Source organism: Schistocerca americana, chromosome X (genome assembly GCF_021461395.2).
Source record: "Schistocerca americana isolate TAMUIC-IGC-003095 chromosome X, iqSchAmer2.1, whole genome shotgun sequence".
NCBI lineage: Eukaryota > Metazoa > Arthropoda > Insecta > Orthoptera > Acrididae > Schistocerca > Schistocerca americana.
The window spans coordinates 901,739,611-901,764,084 of record NC_060130.1 but is presented as its reverse complement, the minus strand read 5'-3'; the positions used below and the strand labels follow the sequence as shown (position 1 = coordinate 901,764,084).

The 24,474-nt window shown below is 39.9% G+C and overlaps 1 protein-coding gene across 3 annotated transcripts in view; it reads right to left on the bottom strand.

Annotated features, from left to right (window-relative positions):
* LOC124556714 (ELL-associated factor 1-like) overlaps positions 1-21,876 on the bottom strand; it is a 63,441-nt gene extending 41,565 nt beyond the window's left edge. For 2 of the 3 annotated variants that reach the window (XM_047130701.1, XM_047130702.1), the window contains exons 1-2: positions 21,472-21,876; positions 2,526-2,757 (exon numbers count right to left, since the gene is read on the bottom strand). In XM_047130701.1, coding sequence (XP_046986657.1) covers positions 2,526-2,757; positions 21,472-21,613 — 374 coding nt within the window. In that variant the 5' untranslated portion in view covers positions 21,614-21,876. Of the gene's footprint in view, positions 1-2,525; positions 2,758-4,058; positions 4,203-21,471 lie in introns of those variants that run through there. The other variant, XM_047130703.1, reaches the window with a different exon arrangement.
* Positions 21,877-24,474: the final 2,598 nt, after the last annotated feature.

Below are 24,474 nucleotides of genomic sequence, written 5' to 3'. Positions count from 1 at the left end.
AGAATCATGAAAGAAGGTTGTATACATGGAAGAACCCTGGAGATACTGACAGGTTTCAGATAGATTATATAATGGTAAGACAGAGATTTAGGAACCAGGTTTTAAATTGTAAGACATTTCCAGGGGCAGATGTGGACTCTGACCACAATCTATTGGTTATGAACTGTAGATTAAAACTGAAGAAACTGCAAAAAGGTGGGAATTTAAGGACATGGGACCTGGATAAACTGACAAAACCAGAGGTTATACAGAGTTTCAGGGAGAGCATAATGGAACAATTGACAGGAATGAGGGAAAGAAATACAGTAGAAGAAGAATGGGTAGCTTTGAGGGATGAAGTAGTGAAGGCAGCAGAGGATCAAGTAGGTAAAAAGACAAGGGCTAATAGAACTCCTTGGGTAACAGAAGAAATATTGAATTTAATTAATGAAAGGAGAAAATATTAAAATGCAGTAAATGAAGCAGGCAAAAAGGAATACAAACGTCTCAAAAATGAGATTGACAGGAAGTGCAAAATGGCTAAGCAGGGATGGGTGAAGGACAAATATAAGGTTGTAGAGGCTTATGTCAGTACGGGTACGATAGATATTGCCTACAGGAAAATTAAGAGACCTTTGGAGAAAAGAGAACCACCTGTATGAATATCAAGAGCTCACATGGAAACCCAGTTCCCCAAAGAAGGGAAAGATGAAAGGTGGAAGGAGTATATAGAGGGTCTATACAAGGGCGATGTACTTGAGGACAATATTATGGAAATGGAAGAGGATGTAGATGAAGATGAAATGGAAGATATGATACTGTGTGAAGAGTTTGACAGAGCACTGAAAGATCTGAGTCGAAACAAGGCCCCAGGAGTAGGCAACATCCCATTAGAACTACTGACGGCCTTGGGAGAGCCAGTCCTGACAAAACTCTACCATCTGGTGAGCAAGTTGTATGAGACAGGCGAAATTCCCCCAGACTTCAAGAAGAATATAATAATTCCAATCCCAAAAAAAGCAGGTGTTGAAAGATGTGAAAATTACCGAACAATCAGTTTAATAAGCCACAGATGCAAAATACTAACGTGAATTCTTTACAGGCGAATGGAAAAACTAGTAGAAGCCGACCTCGGGGGAGATCAGTTTGGATTCCGTAGAAATGTTAGAACATGTGAGGCAATACTGACCCAACCACTCATCTTAGAAGCTAGATTAAGGAAAGGCAAACCTACGTTTCTAGCATTTGTAGACTTAGAGAAAGCGTTTGACAATGTCGACTGGAATACGCTCTTTCAAATTCTGAAGGTGGCAGGGGTAAAATACAGGGAGCGACAGGCTATTTACGATTTGTACAGAAACCAGATGGCAGTTATAAGAGTCGAGGGACATGAAAGGGAAGAAGTGGTTGGGAAGGGAGTGAGACAGGGTTGTAGCCTATCCCCAATGTTATTCAATCTTTATATTGAGCAAGCAGTGATGGAAACAAAACAAAAAATTCGGAGTAGGTATTAAAGTCCATGGAGAAGTAATAAAAACTTTGAGGTTTGCCGATGACATTGTAATTCTGTCAGAGACAGCAAAGGACTTGGAAGAGCAGTTGAACGGAATGGATAGTGTTTTGAAAGGAGGATATAAGATGAACATCAACAGAAGCAAAACAAGGATAATGGAATGCAGTCGAATTAAGTCGAGTGAAGCTGAGGGAATTAGATTAGGAAATGAGACACTTAAAGTAGTAAAGGATTTTTGCTATTTGGGGAGCAAAATAACTGATGATGGTCGAAGTAGAGAGGAGATAAAATGTAGACTGGCACTGGCAAGGAAAGCGTTTCTGAAGAAGAGAAATTTGTTAACATCGAATATAGATCTAAGTGTCAGGAAGTCATTTCTGAAAGTATTTGTATGGAGTGTGGCCATGTATGGAAGTGAAAAGTGGACGATAAATAGTTTGGACAAGAAGAGAATAGAAGCTTTCGAAATGTGGTGCTACAGGAGAATGCTGAAGATTAGATGGGTAGATCACATAACTAATGAGGAGGTATTGAATGGGATTGGGGAGAAGAGAAGTTTGTGGCACAACTTGACTAGAAGAAGGGATCGGCTGGTAGGACATGTTCTGAGGCATCAAGGGATCACCAATTTAGTATTGGAGGGCAGCGTGGTAGGTAAAAATCGTAGAGGGAGACCAAGAGATGAATACACTAAGCAGATTCAAAAGGATGTAGGTTGCAGTAGGTACTGGGAGATGAAGCAGCTTGCACAGGATAGAGTAGCATGGAGAGCTGCATCAAACCAGTCTCAGGACTGAAGACCATAACAACAAAACAACATTTTGAATACTGAAAAATGAAGTGAATTCTTTTATTATAGTTTATATTTATTTCTATACATGTTACTATTACTATTTTCAGTAACTTTTCATTCTGGTAATTAATTTTCACATGTTTTGCTTTATTATTCAGTCTGATTTCTTTTGATAAATTTTAAATTTAAATCAACACATAAGCTTCTAACAAGATAAAAAGAAGAAAAGAAGTCACCAACCGTGTTTTCTTCACTTGCACGTTGTGTGTAAGCTTCTCTAATGTCACCTCCCCAGTTTTTCTATCAAATATGAGAACACACTCTTTCTTATATGGTCGATGAGAGCCTTTAAATATTGTTTGTGGAGTTCCTGCTCCATCCATATGAGGTACAGTTACAGTAACTTGGTGGTTTTCACCTACAGCTACTGTTGCCTTCTTTGTCATATCGACACTCGCTGGTTTGAAGTCATCTGACACAAATAAATAAAATAACTTGAAATACAGTTACAGTGTCATTACATTAAAACAACAATATAAATGTATTTTTTATCTCCTGCACTCAAAGAATTTGCAAGTTAACAACAGCATGGAAGAAAATTTATGCAAACAATGACAAAACGTAATGAAAAATGTCAAGTGTATTTGATAAAGCTGTAAGTTAACTGGAGTCACACTACAGATTAGATATGATTTAACACACTTTTCATTCAAATAGAAATTTATAATGACCCAAACACTAACATAAAATTTAATCTATTCCATGTTAAATTCATATCATTACTTGAAAATAGCTTTCCACATAAACTAATCAGAAAGGGCATTAAACAGACATGTAAAAAACCGTGGATCACAAGAGAGATTAAAGTATTTTGTGAACAAAAAACCTGTGGGCAATAACAAGTACATATACTGCAGTAGTCACATACTACACAAACTATTTCGTGTAAGGACCATGAGCATAAAATATGAGAAATTAGGGCTTGTATGAACGCATATAGATAGTCACTTTTCCCCTCACTCTATTTGCGAGTCGGACAGGAAAAGAAATGATCAATAGTGGTACAGGGTACTCTCCACGACACACCATACAGTGGTTTGTGGAGTATTTATGTAGATGAAGCTGTAAATGTCACCATGGTTTACACCAGAGGCATCCACTATTGCAAGTCTTGAGATCAGGCATCATATATTACCTGGAGGGGCAAAAGGAATTTACTGGGAAATTTCATACGCCAGCACCAGCAAGAGAAACATCTGGTTACATGTCAATAAATCCCAAATAACTGGATACATTGCCAATGAATCACATTTTGGGAGTCGTGTACCATGAGAGACTGTTCAAAGAATCCGAGAAGCAATCAAAAGAAGTCTGAATGCATCAACTCATCATTCGAACAAAGAGTTAAAGACAAGCCAAAATCAACAATTTTGAGGGGTTTAAACCTTATGCTAAAGAAAAAGCATACCACATTCAGATGCTTTACAAATGAGACCATGAAGATTATACAGCTCGCCAAGCTGTATGTTACAATTTGATACACTCTGTATACAACGAACACCTTGTGGATTATATGTTGTTTACTTATGAGACCAAATTCCACATCTGCATAGAATTTAACAAACATAACTGCCATATTTGGGGTAATGCGCCACCTCACACTACCACTGAATGGCAAAGATATCAAAAATGAATGTGTGGCTCGAATTCACAGAGACTACAGTTTACGGACCATTCAGTTTTGAAGAAGAAACAGTTACTGGAAACATTTACCTTGATATGCTGGAGCAATTCTTAAGAGTCACGTCTTCAACAAGAAGGCACTGCTGACATTGTTGTGTTGCAAATGAATGGTGTATCTCCTCATTTTGCTCTCATAGTAAGGGAGTACCAAAATTGAAGATTCACCAACAGATGGACAGGCAGAGGTTCAGCAAAAGTGCAACCATCATGTTCAACTGATTTGACATCCATAGATTTCTTCACTCAGGGGTACATGAAATCAATTGTGTACAAAACAAAGATAAGAGATGTCCAGGATGTAAGAGCTCAAACCCTGAATGCAGCAATGGCTATTTCACTAGATATGCTTCAGAATGTATACAGGTCTGCTCTTGTATGGTGGAAGCAAGGATTCAAAATGGAAGGAGCACACACTGAAGTATGATGAAAATGTATACATAGACTGACAATAAATATATGTACAAGTTATATAAATGCAATTATTTCACAAAAATGGATTGAAAATTTATGACCAAATTTATCAACCTGTTTGACATAAAATCAATGAAGACTGATAACACACTCCTATACATGGAACAGAATAATAAACTGAGTCACTGCCAGTTGTTTACAGAACAACAGGTGGCACTTCATCTGATCAGAATAGCAATAATTAGCATAACAAAGTAAGACAAAGCAAAGATGATGTTCTTTACAGGAAATGCTCAATATGTCAATCGTCACCACTCAACAATAGCTGTAGTCGAGGAATAATGTTGTGAACAGCACTGTTAAGCACGTCCGCAGTTATGGTGAGGCATTGGCGTCGGATGTTGTCTTTCAGCATCACTAGAGATGTCGGTCGATCACGATACACTTGCGACTTCAGGTAACCCCAAAGCCAATAATCGCACGGACTGAGGTCTGGGGACCTGGGAGGCCAAGCATGTCGAAAGTGGCGGCTGAGCACACAATCACAACAAACAACGCGCACAAGAGATCTTTCATGCGCCATCTGTCGGACATTTTGTGAGCTTTGTTTTTTTTTCTTTCTTTCTTATAATACCCCATGTCATTCCAAGCATGTGTGTCAATTTTTACCTCTCTATCTACATTATTCCATGGTTTATTAAGTTTTCAAATTTATACTGACTTTTTGATCACCCTGTACTTAGCTTTTTCTGGGTTTTCTTAGTAGTGCCAGTATGAAAAGGATGTGTATGCGCTGTGTGCGGACACTGGAGGAGCTGGCCACAGATCATGAACAGCTCAAGGTGCTTTTGGCTACAGTCAGTTGTCTTCAGGCTGCTACTTTGGGGTTTAGCAGTGGCAGAGATGCCTCAGGTATCACTCATTTCGTTCACAGACTCTGCTGTCGAGGCACCTTCCGTGTGCATCTGCCACAGGGGGGTCCGCCCTCAACGGAGAGTGACACTTCGAACGTCAAAATTTTATCAGTTAATTGTCAAAGTATTTGTAACAAGGTACCCAAATTTATGCCCTGCTGGAAATTCGTTGTGCTCAAATTATTCTCGGGACCAAGAGCTGACTGAAACCTGCAAGTATGTAGCTCTGAAATATTTAGTGAGTCACGGAATGTACACTCCTGGAAATGGAAAAAAGAACACATTGACACCGGTGTGTCAGACCCACCATACTTGCTCCGGACACTGCGAGAGGGCTGTACAAGCAATGATCACACGCACGGCACAGCGGACACACCAGGAACCGCGGTGTTGGCCGTCGAATGGCGCTAGCTGCGCAGCATTTGTGCACCACCGCCGTCAGTGTCAGCCAGTTTGCCGTGGCATACGGAGCTCCATCGCAGTCTTTAACACTGGTAGCATGCCGCGACAGCGTGGACGTGAACCGTATGTGCAGTTGACGGACTTTGAGCGAGGGCGTATAGTGGGCATGCGGGAGGCCGGGTGGACGTACCGCCGAATTGCTCAACACGTGGGGCGTGAGGTCTCCACAGTACATCGATGTTGTCGCCAGTGGTCGGCGGAAGGTGCACGTGCCCGTCGACCGGGGACCGGACCGCAGCGACGCACGGATGCACGCCAAGACCGTAGGATCCTACGCAGTGCCGTAGGGGACCGCACCACCACTTCACAGCAAATTAGGGACACTGTTGCTCCTGGGGTATCGGCGAGGACCATTCGCAACCGTCTCCATGAAGCTGGGCTACGGTCCCGCACACCGTTAGGCCGTCTTCCGCTCACGCCCCAACATCGTGCAGCCCGCCTCCAGTGGTGTCGCGACAGGCGTGAATGGAGGGACGAATGGAGACGTGTCGTCTTCAGCGATGAGAGTCGCTTCTGCCTTGGTGCCAATGATGGTCGTATGCGTGTTTGGCGCCGTGCAGGTGAGCGCCACAATCATGACTGCATACGACCGAGGCACACAGGGCCAACACCCGGCATCATGGTGTGGGGAGCGATCTCCTACACTGGCTGTACACCACTGGTGATCGTCGAGGGGACACTGAATAGTGCACGGCACATCCAAACCGTCATCGAACCCATCGTTCTACCATTCCTAGACCGGCAAGGGAACTTGCTGTTCCAACAGGACAATGCACGTCCGCATGTATCCCGTGCCACCCAACGTGCTCTAGAAGGTGTAAGTCAACTACCCTGGCCAGCAAGATCTCCGGATCTGTCCCCCATTGAGCATGTTTGGGACTGGATGAAGCGTCGTCTCACGCGGTCTGCACGTCCAGCACGAACGCTGGTCCAACTGAGGCGCCAGGTGGAAATGGCATGGCAAGCCGTTCCACAGGACTACATCCAGCATCTCTACGATCGTCTCCATGGGAGTATAGCAGCCTGCATTGCTGCGAAAGGTGGGTATACACTGTACTAGTGCCGACATTGTGCATGCTCTGTTGCCTGTGTCTATGTGCCTGTGGTTCTGTCAGTGTGATCATGTGATGTATCTGACCCCAGGAATGTGTCAATAAAGTTTCCCCTTCCTGGGACAATGAATTCACGGTGTTCTTATTTCAATTTCCAGGAGTGTATATCAAAAAGACAGACTAGGCAGCATGGAAAGGGGAGTGTTCATTGGAGTTGATGAAAATATTGTCCCTAATAAGGCGAACTTTGAGTGAGACTGTGAAGTTATCTGGATGCTTATAACAAGTCTAGGTGAAATTAAGTTAATTGTTGGATGTTTTTACTGGCCACCTGATTCTGCCTTGACAGTTTTAGAGTCATTTGAAGAAAGTCTACAGTCAGTAGTGCAGAAAAACCCAGATCATGCAATCTTCGTTGGAGGCAACTTTAACACTGGTCATCTATGGATTCACTGCAGGGGGTATGGAAAGACAGTCTTGCAAAGTACTTTTGAAGATGTTTTCCAAAACCTATCTTGAGCAGCTAGTTTGGCAGCCCATGTGCAATAAAAATATTTTAGGTTTTGTAGCAACAAACAGGCCTGACTTTATTAATGGTGTCAGTATAGAGACAGGGATTACTGACCATGATGTCATCACAGTGATGATGGTTACTAAAGTTAACAAACCTATCAAGAAGGCTAAAAGAGTATTTTAGCTAGAAAGAGCAGATAAGCAGTTGCTAGCATCCCACTTAGACAATAATTAGACATCATTTAGTCCCGTTATGATAGAAGCAGAGGAATTATGGGCAAAGTTTAAATGCATTGTAAATCACACTCTGGAAAAGTATTTGCAGAGTAAGTGGATTAAGGACAGAAATGACACACAGTGGATTACTAACAAAATTCAGCAGAAGCTGGGGAAGCAGAGACTGTTGCACTGTCGGTTCAAATGAGAAGGTGCACATGAAAACATGTGAAAGTTAACAGAGGTTCATGTGTCCACAAAAAGATCAATGCATGAAGCATACGACTATCATCATCATCATCATCATCATCATACTTTAGCAAAGGATCTAACTGAAAACCCGAGAAAATTCTGGTTCTATGTAAAACTGATAAGCAGGTCGAATGCTTCTACGCAACCACTTGTTGACCAATTTGGTGCAGCAATAGAAGATAGCCAAAGGAAAGCTGGAGTTTTAAATTTCACATTTAAGAAATAGTTCACCCAGGAGTATCATACAAATATACCATTGTTTGAGTATCATAAAGTCTCCCATGTGGAGGACATAGCAGTAGGTGTCAATGGCACAAAAAACAATTTAAAAATTTGAAAACAAATAAGTCATCTGGTCTGGATGGAATCCCAATTTGGTTTTACAAAGCGTACTCTACGGCACTTACTTAACTTGCATTTCTCACAAATCTCTCACCCTGCACAAAGTCCCAAATGACGAAAAAAGTGCAGGTGATGCCTAGATACAAAGAGGGTAAAAGAACTGACCTATAAAATTAGAGGCCATTGTCCTACACATCAGTTTGCTGCAGTAGCCCTGAACATATTCCGAGTTTCAACATAGTAAATTTCCTTAAGAAGGAAACACTTCTGTCCACAGATCGACAAATTAGCATTGTGCATTCAAAACTCAGCTTGCATCTTCTCCTGTGAACTATGGATGCCCCACTGAAGACCCTTAACAAAGGTACAAGCATATGGAATAGTTTCCCAGATATGTGAGTGGCTCGAAGACTTCTTTAAGTAATAGGATCCAGTACATTGTGCTCGACAGCAAGAGTCAATAAAAGACAAAGGAATCACCAGGAGTGCCCCATGGAAGTATGATAGGACCTCCATTATTGTCCTTATATGTAAATGATCTGGCAGACAGAATGAGCAGCAATCTGCAGCTGTTTGTTGTGGTGTATGGGAAGGTGACTTTGTGGAGTGATGTAGGAGGATACAAGAAAACTTAGACAAAATTTCTAGTTGGTGATAAGTGGCAACTAGCTTTAATTGTAGAAAAATGTAAATTAATGCAGATGAGTAAGAAAAACAATCCCATAATGTTCAAACACAGCATTAATGGTGTGCTACCGAACAGTCAGATCGATTGAATGTCTAGACATAACACTGCAAAGCTGCAAAGTGATATGAAATGGAATGATCATGTAAGGATTGTAGTGGGGAAGGTGAATGGTCGAGTTTTAGGAAAGTGTGGGTCATTTGTGAAGTAGACAGCATATAAAAGACTAGTGTGACCCATTCTTGAGTACTACTCAAGTGTCTGAGATTTCCACCAGATCAGATTAAAGAAAGAAATTGAAGCAATTCAGAGGCAGGCTGCTAGATTCGTTACCAGTAGGTTCAGTCAACACCAAGCATTACAGTGATGCTTTGGGAACTCAAATGGGAATCCCTGGAGTGAAGGAGAAGTTCTGTTCAAGGAACACTATTAAGAAAATTTAAAGAACTGACATTTGAAGCTGACTAGAAACAATTCTACTGCTGCCAATGCACATTTCACGTAAGGGCCGTTAACATAAAATAAAATAAGTTAGGATTTGTAAGGAGGCATACAGACAGTTGTTTTTCCCTTGCTCTATTTGTGGGTGGGAAAGGAAGGGAAATGACTAGTAGTGGTAAAACGTACCCTCCACCACGCACCATACAGTGGCTTGCGGAATCTTCTGCATCAAGGAAATCTTCTGTTGCAACACACAGGCAGGAATAAACAAAACACAGTTCATCACTCCACGAAAAGTTGGCTGGAAAATTACACGTGTCAAGGAATGAAGTTTCATGTACAAGACAATGCACAGCTGAAATTTTTTCATTCACGGTCTATCCCCCATGCAATACATTGGCAAACTGCTCAGGAACTGCACAGATGGAATGACAATCGGGTTATCCAACATGTATCTGCAAGCCAATGGGTATCACCCACAGTTATTCACAAGAAGCCTTCTTGTGGTATACCATACATCTGCTTGCTGATTTTAAAGCAACATTAAACCCATAAACTGTCATGGATTCTTTTCCTCTTTCACATCCAGAGGAATTGATGGACAGACTGGGACAGGGCAGATACTTTTCAAAGATTGATTTGCATGAGGCATATTTGCAGTTACCACTGGACGAGCATCCATGCAATAATTTGTTATGAACACTCACCTTGGAACTGCTTCAACTTCCGCAATTTTCAACAGTTCTTGGAACAGTTAACAGCAAAACTTCCAGCTTGTAAAAGCTATTTGGACAATATTATAGTCATATTATAGTCACAGGTTCTATAGCTGTTGAACATTTAGCAAATTTAGAGTGTTTGATTCAAGTTATTGCTGTGGCTGGCTTAAAGTGGATCAAAGAAAAGTGTTCCTTCTTTCAGGAAGAACTGAACTACTTAGGTTACATAATTCATGCACAGGGTGCTTATCCTGCTACATCGCATTTGGCTGCAATTATAGAACTGCCGGTGCTCAGAAACATTAAAGAGTTCCAATCAGTAATGGGAAAGCTCACATATTATATCTCATTGGTTGTTAACAACGTGCAAATTGCTGCATTGCTCAACTGGCTGCACCAGAAAAATGTTCCTTTTGTGAGGCCCAGAATGCATTTCAGCAATTTTTGATTCACTTCGCTCCAGCTAAGCCTGTCATGTTAGCTGTGGATGCAACTCCTTGAGAAATTGGAGATATGCTTTCCCATAAAATTGGTTCACCTGAAAGACCTGTTGCTTTTGCCTTGAAAATTCTTAACAAAGCATAGTGAAACTACAGTCAAGCATGAAAGAGAGGCACTTGGCGTTATCTTTGGTGTTACAAAATTCCACCAATATTTGTATGGACGGAAGTTCTATTTGCTGCCAGATCATTGCCCTTTGATGGCCTTGTTCAATCCTGCCAAGTTTGACCCACCTCGGACAGTGCAAAAACTGCAATGCTGTCCTCTGATATTGTCAAATTATTAGCATGAGTTGTTGTACGGGCTCACTGCCCAACATTTGAACACTGACTTGTTGTCTCGGTTAGCAGTCGTTACTGATACAGTGTTTGATTCATGTGGGGAATCATGTTTTCAAATTGATTCTCAGAATTTTTAATGTCTTCAAAATTTTCCTCGATTTTCAGCATGCTGCACCAACTGATTCTGACACAGCTCTTCAGGTTGTGTTGCAATACATGCACCATGGGTAGCCATGCAGTTTGAAAGAAATTCCTCATCCAGTGCCACCTTCACAATTTTTCGCATTATTATGTGCTATCTGCAGGATCAGGTGTCCTGTTGTTACATACAGAGAATCTACATCTACATCTACATTGATACTCCGCAAGCCACCCAACGGTGTGTGGCGGAGGGCACTTTACGTGCCACTGTCATTACCTCCCTTTCCTGTTCCAGTCGCGTATGGTTCGCGGGAAGAACGACTGTCTGAAAGCCTCCGTGCGCGCTCTAATCTCTCTAATTTTACATTCGTGATCTCCTCGGGAAGTATAAGTAGGGGGAAGCAATATATTCGATACCTCATCCAGAAACGCACCCTCTCGAAACCTGGCGAGCAAGCTACACCGCGATGCAGAGCGCCTCTCTTGCAGAGTCTGCCACTTGAGTTTATTAAACATCTCCGTAACGCTATCACGGTTACCAAATAACCCAGTGACGAAACGCGCCGCTCTTCTTTGGATCTTCTCTATCTCCTCCGTCAACCCGACCTGGTACGGATCCCACACTGATGAGCAATACTCAAGTATAGGTCGAACGAGTGTTTTGTAAGCCACCTCCTTTGTTGATGGACTACATTTTCCAAGCACTCTCCCAATGAATCTCAACCTGGTACCCGCCTTACAAACAATTAATTTTATATGATCATTCCACTTCAAATCGTTCCGTACGCATACTCCCAGATATTTTACAGAAGTAACTGCTATCAGTGTTTGTTCCGCTATCATATAATCATACAATAAAGGATCCTTCTTTCTATGTATTCGCAATACATTACATTTGTCTATGTTAAGGGTCAATTGCCACTCCCTGCACCAAGTGCCTATCCGCTGCAGATCTTCCTGTATTTCGCTACAATTTTCTAATGCAGCAACTTCTCTGTATACTACAGCATCATCCGCGAAAAGCCGCATGGAACTTCCGACACTATCTACTAAGTCATTTATATATATTGTGAAAAGCAATGGTCCCATAACACTCCCCTGTGGCATGCCAGAGGTTACTTTAACGTCTGTAGACGTCTCTCCATTGATAACAACATGCTGTGTTCTGTTTGCTAAAAACTCTTCGATCCAGCCACACAGCTGGTCTGATATTCCGTAGGCTCTTACTTTGTTTATCAGGCGACAGTGCGGAACTGTATCGAACGCCTTCCGGAAGTCAAGAAAAATAGCATCTACCTGGGAGCCTGTATCTAATATTTTCTGGGTCTCATGAACAAATAAGGCGAGTTGGGTCTCACACGATCGCTGTTTCCGGAATCCATGTTGATTCCTACATAGTAGATTCTGGGTTTCCAGAAATGACATGATACGCGAGCAAAAAACATGTTCTAAAATTCTACAAGAGATCGACGTAAGAGATATAGGTCTATAGTTTCGCGCATCTGCTCGACGACCCTTCTTGAAGACTGGGACTATCTGTGCTCTTTTCCAATATGTGTCTTGTGATTTCTCACTCCCTACAGCAGGAAGTTTTGTCTTTATTGCACCAAGGTCATTGGGGCAAAGTTTGCATGAAGGAACTCATCGGGCGTCATTGTACTTAGCACGGAATAGATGCTCAGATTGAGCAAATGACATCTCACTGGAAAGTTTCTGTAGAATATCAGTCAGCTCCACTGCAATACTTTTTTGAATGGCCACACTCATCTGGCTCGTGGCAATACATTAACACTGATTTCGCAGATCCATACTGGAACAAATGTAGGTTTAGTGGTAGACACGTACAGCAAGTTTCCTTTTGTTGTTCTCCACCACTGCAAGTATAGTATCGGCTTTATCTTCTATTTTTTTGTCTTGAAGGGCTTCCAGATGTCACTATCTCGAACAATGGACCACAGCCAATTTCCAACAGTTTTGTGCCGCCAATGGCATACACCATGTGACTATTGCACCTTTTCAGCTTCCTCAGTGTAACAGTGAAGCTGAATGGTTCATTCAAAAGTCACATGAAGAAATTCCATTCCTCCCAGCACAGAGTCATTAAGAAAGCCATTGGATGATCTTCTCATGTCGTCCAAGGTTCTACACAGCTTCAGCTGTACCAACAAAACCAGCTGTGGTGTGCTTCTGTGTCAGTGAGTCTACTCCAGAATGTTTGTCCAAAGGCCCAGCATGTCTCTGGGGTCCACACCAGCTGTCACTTCTCTCTCTTCGACAGTCACGGCCGGCACAATCCACTGTGCTGCCCATGGTGGTTGATGCCCTGCTGCCACCGACATTGCCACCCATTCAGCTACCTGAACAGATGTCTATGTATGTGACATCCCCATATGGTCATCACACCACCCAAAAATATACACTTAATGTTCACCCAATTACAATGTCTGCATTTCTGAATGCAGGCGGTGCACCCTGTGACTGGTTTTTCAGTTAGTGTTCCTGGTAACTTGCAAGGTAGATACTGAGGTTGCAGGCACGGAGCATCCACCCTACACAACAACGGTGAGGAGGGTTGGGGAAGAGGAATGTGGTGGTGTCTGAAGGACAAGGTGTCAAAGCAAGGTTGGCATCTCACAACGAAACCACGGACATATACAGTTGCAGCATGCCACACCAACGATTGAGAAATGCTGGCATACCCACATCTTCTAGAGCTTCACTACGCCACTGCAATCAACTGTCTAATTACTCCAAAGTTTATAATTTATGTCCATTGCTATGTGTACCTCATTCCAGTGGATGCCTGCAGGTTCCTACTAAAGGTGTCTGTTGTGACCTCATTAACTATTTCAGTTGTTTTCCTATTTAACACTTAATTTACAGTTAGGGCCATTCCATGCAATCTCACAGGGGATCGTAAGGTGACCATTTCAGAATTTAGTCATATTTGGTACATGGATACCTACATCTCTTGCCGGCCGGTGTGGCCGAGTGGTTCTAGCCGCTTCAGTCTGGAACCACGCGACCGTTACGGTCGCAGGTTCGAATCCTGCCTCGGGCATGGTTGTGTGTGCTGTCCTTAGGTTAGTTAGGTTTAAGTAGTTCTAAGTTCTAGGGGACTGATGACCTCAGATGTTAAGTCCCATAGTGCTCAGAGCCATTTGAACCTACATCTCTTAATAGTAAAACAGCCAAATAGCACTGTCCTAACTCTAACCATTTTTAATAAATTCAGGTTTGAAGACTCAAGGATGTGTACCCAGTCATTAGTCAGGCACCAGTTCCCTATTATCAGAGACCTACTATTCAATACTGAGTTCATCTACAGACCTCAGTTTTTTTATGCATCTAGTATGTACTCCACTAAGTTGATATAAGTATAAAAAGTAGGATACATCACTCAGATCTTTTATGAAAAGTGTTGAAAACCACACTTTTTCTATGCTGTTCCTTAAATTGGTGATTTTTTTAAAACATCATTAACTTTGCAGAGGGAAATAGTAGAGACCTCATCTTGTACACTATAACTCTTTAGTCCTAGCATTTAGCACAAATAATAACGAAAAGCACTTGGCTGGTTGGTTGGTTCATTTGGGAGAGGGGACCAAACATCAAGGTCATTGGTCCCATTGGATTAGGAAAGGATGGGAGACGAAGTGCGCCATGCTCTTTCGAAAGAACCATCCTGGGATTTGTCTGAAGTGATTTAAGGAAATCATGGGAAACCTAAATCAGGATGGCAAGAGGTGGGTTTGAACAGTCATCATCCTGAATGCGAGTCCAGTGTGCTAACCACTGTGCCATCTCACTCGGTAAAGCATTTGGCATTGCAGTTAGTCATTCTTACCTTCTCTTAAAGATGACTCCATCACAAAAAAATGTGAAATTTCACAAACTTCAAAGTCCTGTAGGGGTACGCAGCCAATTGAATCTCGGCTTGATTTTTGGCTGAAATGTTTATATAGCTAGTAGAATCCTAGGTGCAAAGAAGAATATCCTAACAAACTTTATTCACTCGCATAGAATAAAATGAATTTCCAGTTATGCACACCATTCACAACCAATGCTACAGGGAACTGGTAAATGAAAACCGTGTGTATTGTCTTGAAAAAAGGTTCCTAAAATATTTGTGGTTGGGCTATAGGTCACAACTGCAAACTGGTAAGAGCTGAAAACAGTTACTAATCATTTTTCTTAATTTATATGTTGAATTTCACTGTTAAATGTCTTTCAGCATATGATAAATTCTTATTCTGTTACTGTAAATTAAAAAGATTATCTCAGTGAAACATAAGAAAGAGTGCAAGCAATAATGAGAGACATTAATAACTTTTTAATTACATACTGGTATATATTGATGTAAAAATTCTACAAATAACAGTTTCATAATAAAATTCAGATATAAAGAAGGAAACTGTACTTTTAAAACACTTCTGCCTTGCACATAACTTTGTTTTCCTTGACATCTTGATCCAAAAACAAAATAAATTCACTGAAATGTGAGCGATACAATTTTTTCACAGTACTTATTGTCAGGTTTACACAACTGCACACTGTGACTTTGTGATGATGGGACATCCAGGACATCCACCTTAGATATAACATTGGAGAAGGGGACCCAAACAGCATCATTCATACTGAACCACGAAAGGAACTGTAATTCAGCAGGAGGCATGCAGTTAAACTCAAGACCTTTAAATTCATGTTATGCATGGGAAATGTATCCTATGTACCAGTTTTTACTGTATTTGAAAGCCACATATTGTTCAACTAGCAGCTGTTCCCACAAAGCATTTTCATGAACTTCCATTGCAACAGTGCTCCCATTTGCATCTGTTGGAAGTCTCTTCATTAGAAAAGTGTTAGTAGCAGTGACTAGAATGCATGGTGCAATCGTGTTCCTGCAACTGTCTTTCGCTTTACAGTGCCTGTGCTCTAAGAAACCAAAATTCAACTCGCAGTGAACACATTCAAGTTTTACCACTTTCTCCATCTTCATGGCATTTACTGTTGGTGTCACAGAGTACATGGCTTGTGTAGCAAGAAAAGTTAAAGAGTGCAGAAGTGTAACTGCTGCTTCAGAAAGCCTTAGTGGCCTACATACTAATTCCACAAAAAAACTGAGGTCTGTAGGTCAACTCATTATTGAGTAGTAGGTCTCTGAAAGTACGAAAATTGGTGTCTGACTAATGACTAGGTACACACCCGAGTCTTCAAACCTCAATTTTTCAAAAATGGTTAGCTTTAGGAGAGCGCTATTGGACAGTTTTACTATTAAGAAATGCAGGTATCTATGTACCAAATAAGAATAAATTCTTACATGGTCACCTTAGGCTCCACCAAAATATCTGTGATTTTACATGGAATGATCTGTTATCATGCTGTTTACTATAGCTGAATGACAATCATGGTCCAATAACCCATTTAACATTGGATGAACACTAACTTTGCTGACCATGCCTTCACATAAAAATATATTCATCTATTTAAGTACTTCTTTCTTGCACAATTCTGGTGGGAAAGTTTACAACTGAGGTTAGACCGTAAGTGTTAAGTAAAATTTCTACTTCATATTTTTTTCTCTCCCTCAATCAGAAAATTAATATTCAAATCACCATAAATTATTGTTTACTTCCTTTTGTTAGACAGGTGATATAATATTACCCCAAATTTTGCTATGAACTTATGCAGGTTTATCACTGAGGATCACTAACTTCTCCTTCTGAAATTAAGAAAATTATATATTATCTCAAAAATGAAAACTTAACTGGATTTGATTGTTTTTCCAATAGAGTACTAAAGATTTGTTCCCGTATAAAAATCTTGGTCTTATCTGAAACATTTACTGCATCACTTCTCAAGGCATTTTTCCAGGGAGACTGAAATATGCTGTTGTCAATCCCCTCGTTAAGAAAGGTGATAGCAGAGATGTCAATAACTGCCAACCTGTTTCACTGCTGACATCATTTTCCAAAATTTTTGAGAAGGTGGTTTATTCTAGAATAGTATCTCACCTAAATTACAATGATATCCTCAGAAAAACACAGTATGGATTTCAATAGAGTTGCTGTACTGAGAAATCTGTTTACTGCACTATTCTTAATTTCAGAATGAGAAGTTGGTGATACATTCATATGATTTAATTTTATGAGAGTTACTTTTTCAACATACTGCTATTATTTTTCTGTTGAACTCTTTGCCCCTATACTTTCTACTATATTTAGGGAATGATTATTAAATATATTGCTCCCTACAACTCATCATTTATAGCCCTTTCATTCAGCTCAATAACGATAATATCATGTTCTGTGGCCTGGTTGTCCTGTCTTTTGTTTCACTACACTCCATACATTCCTTAAGTATTTTGTCGGAATTACTAATTTCTGACATTATGTGCATGTTCCTTGATTGTTTATAACTTTTTTTTAGTAATTTTGAGAAGCAGTTTTTGATGTGTGTAACTACTGCAGGATCTCTGCTTGTTCTTGCCAATAGATAAGATTTCCCTCTTCCTTTCACAAGATGCTTTAACCCCTCTAGTGATCCAGGGTTTTTTACATGGCTGTTTAATGTCATATCCAATTAGCTTATGTGAAAAGCTGTTTTCAAATAATGGTATGAATTTATCATGGAATAAATTAAATTTTACGTTAGCATTTGGTTCATTGAGATTTCAACTCAGGTAATGTTTTGTAAAGTAAAAATATGTGTCCTGGATCCATTAATTACTCTAACTGATATGCACAGCATACCACAGCAATAAAGCTAATGATGAGGTTGTGAGTGATAATTCACAAGTTGCAAGTATTTTTAACAATCACTTTCTGAATGTAGCAGCAAAAATAGGGTTAAAGGGTTCAGTTGAAAAAAAAATGTTAAAAATGTCATTCTCCAGGACTTTAGGCCTTTAGAAATAGCACCAAAATCCCCCACTGCAATTAAGGGAATTATAAATATACTGAAAAACAAGACCTCATGTGGTGTTGATGGAGTTTCTAATAGAATCTTGAAGTGTTGTTCTAATTTAATACGTAGAATTCTTAGTGATATAATTTTGAAGTGTTATTCTGATTTAATAAGTGGAGTCCTTAGTGATATATGTAATACTTTGCTGGCACAGGGAATTTTTCCAGACAGATTCGAATACGCAATTGTCAAACCTCTTCATAAGAAAGGAAACAAGAGTGACTGGAATAATCATAGACCAATCTCATTGCTGACTTCATTTTCTACAATATTCAAAAAAGTTGTGTATTCAAGCGTAGTCTCAAATTTAAGTGAAAATAATTTACTCAGCAGGTCACAGCTTGGATTCCGAAAGGGGGAAATACGGAAACATCCGATCCCACCCGTCTGCTTTGACCCATGACGTCACAAATATGGCGGAAACTAAAACAAACACACACACTTTCCACAAGAAGCCTAATGACACTAACGGGACAAGCGCGGGAAATGGGGTGTTTTGGGTGGGGGGCAAACTAAATATAAACAAATTTAGACGCCTTGCGTAGCTACAACGTGTAAGTGAAGACAGCCATGCATGAATACCCACCCACCTCCCCAGGGGTCGTAACCCCTGCAACCCATAGAAGATAAAGATGCTTCAGTAGCTGATTAGTGTTTTTTGTCTTCTTAAAAAAAAAATCTCACGGGATAGAACGAACAGATCAGAAAGATAAATATAATAAACTAAAACAGAAATTCGAGGAAACAGATAATTAAAATAAGTAATAAGTGTTTTTAAATTTAAAGAAAATCTCACGAGATAGAACGAACAGATCAGAAAAGTAAATAAAATAAGATAAAACAGAACTGGAGACAGCCACACTCAAACCAAACTCCGCGCCGTCATGACGTCACACACGACAACACCCTTACGTCACGGGTCAAAGCCGACGCGTGGGATCGGACGCTTCTGTCGACCCCGAAAGGGTTACTCGACTGAGAATGCTATCTACACATTTACCCATCAAATAGTACAGCCCTAAATAACAAATTATCGCCAGTTGGTATTTTTTGTGATCTTTCCAAGGCATTTGACTGTGTGTATCATGTCAAATTCTTAGAAAAACTCAGGTTTTATCAAACTGAAGGCTATACACACAGCTGGTTTGAATCATACTTAACGAACAGAAAGAAAAAGGTTGTGCTGACTAACACAAATAATGTTGGGAGGGTGGTAAATTGTAGTGAATGGAGAGTTATCACAAAGGGAGTCCCACAGGGTTCAATTTTGGGTCCTCTGCTGTTCCTTATTCATGTGAATGATCTCTCACTTAACGTTCACCAAGCAGAACTAGGCCTACTACTTTTTTGCAGATGACACAAGTGTTATAATAAATTCCATTACAGAAAAAGCAGCTGAAGATATTGTTAAAAATGTCTTTCAAAGAATTATTAAGTGGTTCTCAGAAAATGGACTCTCCCTTAATTTTTGAAAAAACTCACTATATCCAGTTCTGTACACCGAACAGAGTCATACTGACAATTGATGAAGCATATGAACAGGGCTCAGTCAACAGGGCAGATTTCTCCACATTTTTGGGTGTCCACTCAATAATGTCTTATGGACTGGTTTTCTGGGGTAACTCACCACTTAGACATAAAGTATTGATTGCACAAAAGAGAGCAGTGAGAATAATTAGTGGTGTTCACCCAAGGACATCATGTAGGCACCTAGTCAAGGAGTTAGGTATTTTAACTGCACCATCAGAGTACATATATTCGCTAATGAAATTCATTACAAATAATCCACCTCAATTTGCGAAGAACAGTGATGTTCATACGTACAACACTAGAGGGAAAAATGACCTTTCTTATTCGTTATTGAAGCTGTCAGTAGCTCAAAAAGGAGTACATTATTCAGCAACAAAAATCTTTGATCATTTGATTGCACACGAAACACTGATCCAACCCAGTCTGGAATATTGTTCAAGTGTGTGGGACCCATACCACAGGGGACATTAATGGGATACAAAGAATGCTGGTACGTGTGGTCACAGGTTCATCTGACCCATGGGAGAGTGTTACAAATATGCTGAAAGAACTGAGTTGGCAGATGCTTGAAGATAGATGGAAACAACCACATGAAAACGTACTTAGAAATTTTATAGAACTAACTTTAAGTAAAGAATCTAGGAAAATACTAGAAACCCCTATGTGTCTCTTCCATTGGGATTTCGAAAGACAAGGCTGCACTAGTCCCAGTGCACACAGAGATCTTTGAGCAGTCATTCTTCTGGCACTCCATACGTGAATGGAATGGGAAAAGATCTAGTAACTGGAATAATGGGACATGCCATTTGTCATGCACTTTACAGTGGTTTGCAGAGTATAAATGTAGATGAATTTAAAAGGACTGAAGGAAAGTGTATGCCCAACTAATGGTCTTTCAACAACTAGTCACAGACCTGAAGCTATTAAAAGCAAGTGTAACACTACGATGACCAAAATGACCTCAGTCAGCATAAACTATTGCTACTACTATGTTCACAATAAACAAAAGCAACATTGATGCTTGTGTTTGTTGTGGTGGTGGTAGCAACAGCAGTATTAGTAGCAACTGTTGTTGCTGTTACTGTAGCAGCATAGATTTAACATAACAAGTTAATAAAGTTTTATTTTAACTAAAATTACAACATAGCTATATCTGGAAAACTAGGTAGTAAGCTGTCGTATCAGTCAAACATATTATTTTGCCATAAAATGACACTGATCAATTCCTGCTGCAGAACAGAACATATGGTCCTCTACAGCCAAACTGTTGTATCACAGTTTCATTACTGTACTACGGAGATAAACCAAAATGCAAAAATTGAAGAGTATGCAACACAGGTCTATGTGGTAGCAATGCAGGCTGCTGACTGTACAAACACAATAATTTTGAATGTATTTTATAAATTTTGCTGCACAAATGCTGGTCATGGAGGCAATGGGATCATACAGTAACATACGAAATAAAATTACTAAAAGAATTACAGAAAACACACAAATGTGAAGACGATGAAGGAGGCAAATGGTTAAAAAAAAAAATTAGAAATTGAAAAGACGCTCACAGTTTGATAAATTGAGCGCATCCTGATGCTGAAAACTGCTGCACTTCGGTATTCTGAAAAGCAAATCCAGCACCTTTAAGTATTTAATCTATTAACACTCGGGCATTAAAACGATATCGCGACAATGTTATACGTATTGGCTGTTAGTGGGTCACCTCCAACAACAATTAATATTTTTCAGTGCACCCTAATGTAAGTCCTTTTGTATTTCAATGTGGTGTTCGGAAATCATACATGGCTAGAGACAGGGCCAGTGGAGTACAGCACAGCACATCTGACAACAAATGATTCTTTTGGAGCTAGTGTTTAAGCAGCAAGTTGACGAAACAAAAATCAAACCAATAGCCTCTGCTTCATGTTTACAATTGATCGCTTAATGTAAACAAGGGCAAAATCGACTTCATTCTTCGAGAATAAAGTAACCAAGTATAAAATAACGTGAAAGATGTTATACTCACATCGTAATGTATGAAATGATGCCGAATTTTTACTTGTAAAACTCTGACCCAGTTTTAGCTCCATCACCCCAGAGCCCACACCCAACTGATCTGCCATCGTTCTGCTGGCGCTGCCGACATGTTTTGGGACAGACTTTCGCATAAGAGTTACTAGGTTGCCGAAAGGCAAATTTATATCTCAATTATATATTTGGTTGCAGATTCACAACCTCTTCATATTTCCTGGGTAACGCTCAAGCATTCTACTTTCCTTGTAATCTGCATACACGCCCACATTCTGGTGAAAATGTTTACATGTACACAAAACGGTCAACGTTCGTCAATAAATCTGCACACAACAATCAATACCGAGACCAGACACTTGCTTCTCCAACCACAACAGCTGTCAGCAGTCACAGTAAAGATATCGATGGTAGTCGAATATATCGATGGTACATATTGTTGCGGGGTTTTCAAAATTTTAACTATCGATGTTTGATCCGGTCGATGTGCAAACTATGTGACGCACTGGAGTCGACTATCTACAGGTCTACTGTTGTTCTCGCATCTAGTATAGATCGATTCACGCTGCACATTAACCTGATTACCGTACAACTTAAGATAGATGATCATATGGACTAATCCGTCAGCGGACCCGAATGGAACGCAAGGTAAAGATCTAGTTGGGAACATGCTCCCGTTTAAAGAATAACTCAGGCAGTTACTTTGAGATGGATCTTATTGTGGTACAGATGAATTTCTTGGCCAAAATGCATAATATCTCCTTAGTGTATTTAAATCTATTTTTATAACCTACATGGCAGAATATCATTCTGTGTTTATTTACCGCGTAACTTAAATCCAAATTATTAACATCCCACGTGACGATATAACCAAGCCACAAAAGGATTTTAAACATCTCCAGCCATATAATGGTGTAAATATATTGCAAATAACGTCAAACGAAAGTTATGACGAATATACTACTCCTACAAAGTTCACTCACGGAAAACCAGCAAAAATGTGTTCCAAGTGCCGTTAAAAGCCATTTTAATGGCTGTTTACAACTTGTACAGAAACCAGACAGTTGTTATAAGAGCCAAGGGGCATGAAAGGGAAGCAGTGGTTGAGAAGGGAGTGAGACATGATTGTAACCTATCCCCGATGTTATTCAATTTGTATGCTGAGCAAGCAGTAAAGGAAGCCAAAGAAAAATTTGTAGTAGGAATTAAAGTTCAGGGAGAAGAAATAAAAACTTTGAGGTTTGTGAATGACATTTTAATTCTGTCAGAGACAGCAAAGATCTTGTAAGAGCAATTTAACGGAGTGGACAGAGTCTTGAAAGGAGGATATGAGACGGACATCGACAAAAGCAAAAAAAGGCTAATGCAATGTAGCCATATTAAATCAGGTAATGCTGAGGTAATGAGATTAGGGAACAAGAGAGTTAAAGCAGTAGACGAGCTTCATTATTTGGGCAATAAAATATCTAATGATGGCTGAAGGAGAGAGGATATACAATGTAGGCAGGCAATGGCAAGAAAAGGGTTTCTGAATAAAAGGAATTTGTTAACATTGAGTACAGATGGATTTGTCAGGAAGTCCTTTCGCAAAGTATTTGCATGGAGTGTAGATGTGTATGGAAGTGAAACATGGACGATGAACAGTTTAGGCAAGAAGAGGATAGAAGCTTTCAAAATATGGTGTTACAGAAGAATGTTGAAGATTAAAAGGGTAGATGATGTAACTAATGAAGAGATGTTGAATAGAATTGGGGAGACAAGAAATTTGTGGCACAACTTGACCGAAAGAAGAGATCGGTTGATAGGTCATGGTTTGAGACATCAACAGCTCACCAATTTAGTACTGGAGGGAAGTGTGGGGGTAAAAATCGTAGAGGAAGACCAAGAAATGAATACAGTAAACAGATACATAACAGTGTAAGATGCAGTAGAACAAAATAATCGTCATCATTGCAGTACTACATAGATACGACCTTCCAATTGACTTGTGTGTAATTTAACAAATTATTAAGACCAACAAACAGTCTGAGGAGATCGGCAATCAAAACACTCAGTTTTTACTTGTTGACCATCTTCAAATAGTCAGTTTCATAAGGCATGGATTACACCTAAATGGAAAGAGCAAGAGATTTCTCAGCCATCACAAACCGCAGCAGCAGCAGAATCACTACCACCTACTTTAGCTGAACCATCACTAGTGGCAGCGAAACCAGCATCAACTGAAGTTAAACCATTGGCATCAAAAGCAGCAGCAACAACAAAAGAAGAAACATGATCAACTCAGGCAACAACTGAAATGCAACTACAATATGTGACAGCAGCAGAGCCACTGTCACCAGTGATAGCAGTATTATCATCCCCAGAATCAGAATCATTATTATCAGAAACACAGTCAACAAAGGAAAAGTCCACAGCAACATCAGAAGAAACAATGTCAACAACGCGAAAATCCAACATCAACAACAGTAGAAGCCATAGGAAACACTCATCCCTTCTCAAGAGAAGAATTTCACCACCATGCCATCTGAAAGATTTTGTAGTACAAACTGGTAAGAAAAAACACTGAGATAATAAATCTACAAGAAATTGTGCTTACACAAATAAAAAGTGGCAGAAGTTTCTAATGCTTTGGAATATAAATGGTTTGATAACATATATCAACAAAATTGAAGAACTGCGAATTATGCTCAAGAAGAGCAAATATATTAAAGTTATCTGTTTAAATGAACACTCATTAACTAGTGACTCTATAAAAATTTTAAATAAACACTTAAATTTAGCAAGCAGCTTTTGCAGAAATGAGCGATCCCATGGAGACTTGTGCATACTTCTCGATACCTGCTTAAGATATGAAATAAAGAGAGATTTTAATTAATTAAATGAGGAGTGCTCTTTTGAAAGCTGTTGTGTTGAAAGAAAAGAGATCAACACAATAGTCATATGATTTAACAGAATTCGAGGAAGTACAATAGCTAAAACTCCGGTCTCTTCTCAATAAACT